This window comes from Volvox carteri (assembly GCF_000143455.1).
Source record: "Volvox carteri f. nagariensis unplaced genomic scaffold VOLCAscaffold_131, whole genome shotgun sequence".
Classification (NCBI taxonomy): Eukaryota; Viridiplantae; Chlorophyta; class Chlorophyceae; order Chlamydomonadales; family Volvocaceae; genus Volvox; species Volvox carteri.
Genome location: NW_003307674.1, coordinates 71718 through 72637, shown reverse-complemented (window position 1 = coordinate 72637; position 920 = coordinate 71718). Strand labels below are relative to the sequence as shown.

Sequence of the window (920 nt, the reverse complement as noted above, 5' to 3'; positions counted from 1 at the left end):
TGAGGATCCCCGCATAAGATTACAGTTATTGTTCATGTGGACATCCTATTCACACGCATGCTAAGTGTACACACNATAGCTCTTCCCCCACTCATCAGGCTTATCATGACTGTTTGGATCATGTGCTATGTATAATTATATAATGCACATATGCATGCTCATCATTTCGTTGTTTGTGGAAGTTGAAACACGTGAACCAATTTAATAACTTGAGCCAGGCACAGGTCACTATTGTTCCTGATGTGATGGGCTACCAGGATACAGGTATGCATATGGGTAACAAGCCCAACCAGAAAGACATTTGATTCCAACACTTAAGATGGAACATTCAGCAAAATACGCCTCATGCTTATGTGGTCATGGAAGTAACATGGTGGCTATAGCCTGCATTCAAAGCATGGACTAGGGGTGCTATAGCTAGTTAGTACCTACCGGATGGATGGGATCCAGGATGGGATCCCATCCTGGCGTACTCATGAATAGTCACACACGCCAAACCACAAACATGCAATACTGTGGTCCCACCATAGCGTAGCAGGTGTCACCACCCAAAGCTTCTAATAGCACAGACTTACTAGCTAGGGGTGTGAGGCGCTTTTTGGTGGTGGTGGCCATGTTTGGCGCTGGCACATGCATGCAGGATCGGCATTCTATCTGGGAAACACATTCAATCAGGGCAGTCAGGTTAAACAACTTATTACAGCCTACACCTGTACTTCTGCATAGTTTGAGCAAGGCACAAGACCGAGGACAGCAGCATTGAGCCCCTTGTTTGTTGACACTCATACAGCAATGGTTCAAACATGCATGGACAGGAAAGCAACTGACAGGAAAGCATGATCTCAACCAGACACAGCACATAATCATAACCACCACATCAACAAGCAACCACTTACTGTAAGTGCTGGTGTGCCAGCAGC

General features: G+C 45.8%; 1 protein-coding gene across 1 annotated transcript in view; it reads right to left on the bottom strand.

The window, feature by feature from the left end:
* Positions 1-349: 349 nt before the first annotated feature.
* The window catches only part of VOLCADRAFT_100624 (uncharacterized protein), a gene marked incomplete at both ends in the record, with an annotated part of 1535 nt that continues 964 nt past the window's right edge, over positions 350-920 (bottom strand). The window contains 2 exons of the mRNA XM_002959171.1: positions 350-384; positions 576-718. Coding sequence (XP_002959217.1) covers positions 350-384; positions 576-718 — 178 coding nt within the window. The remainder of the gene's footprint in view (positions 385-575; positions 719-920) is intronic.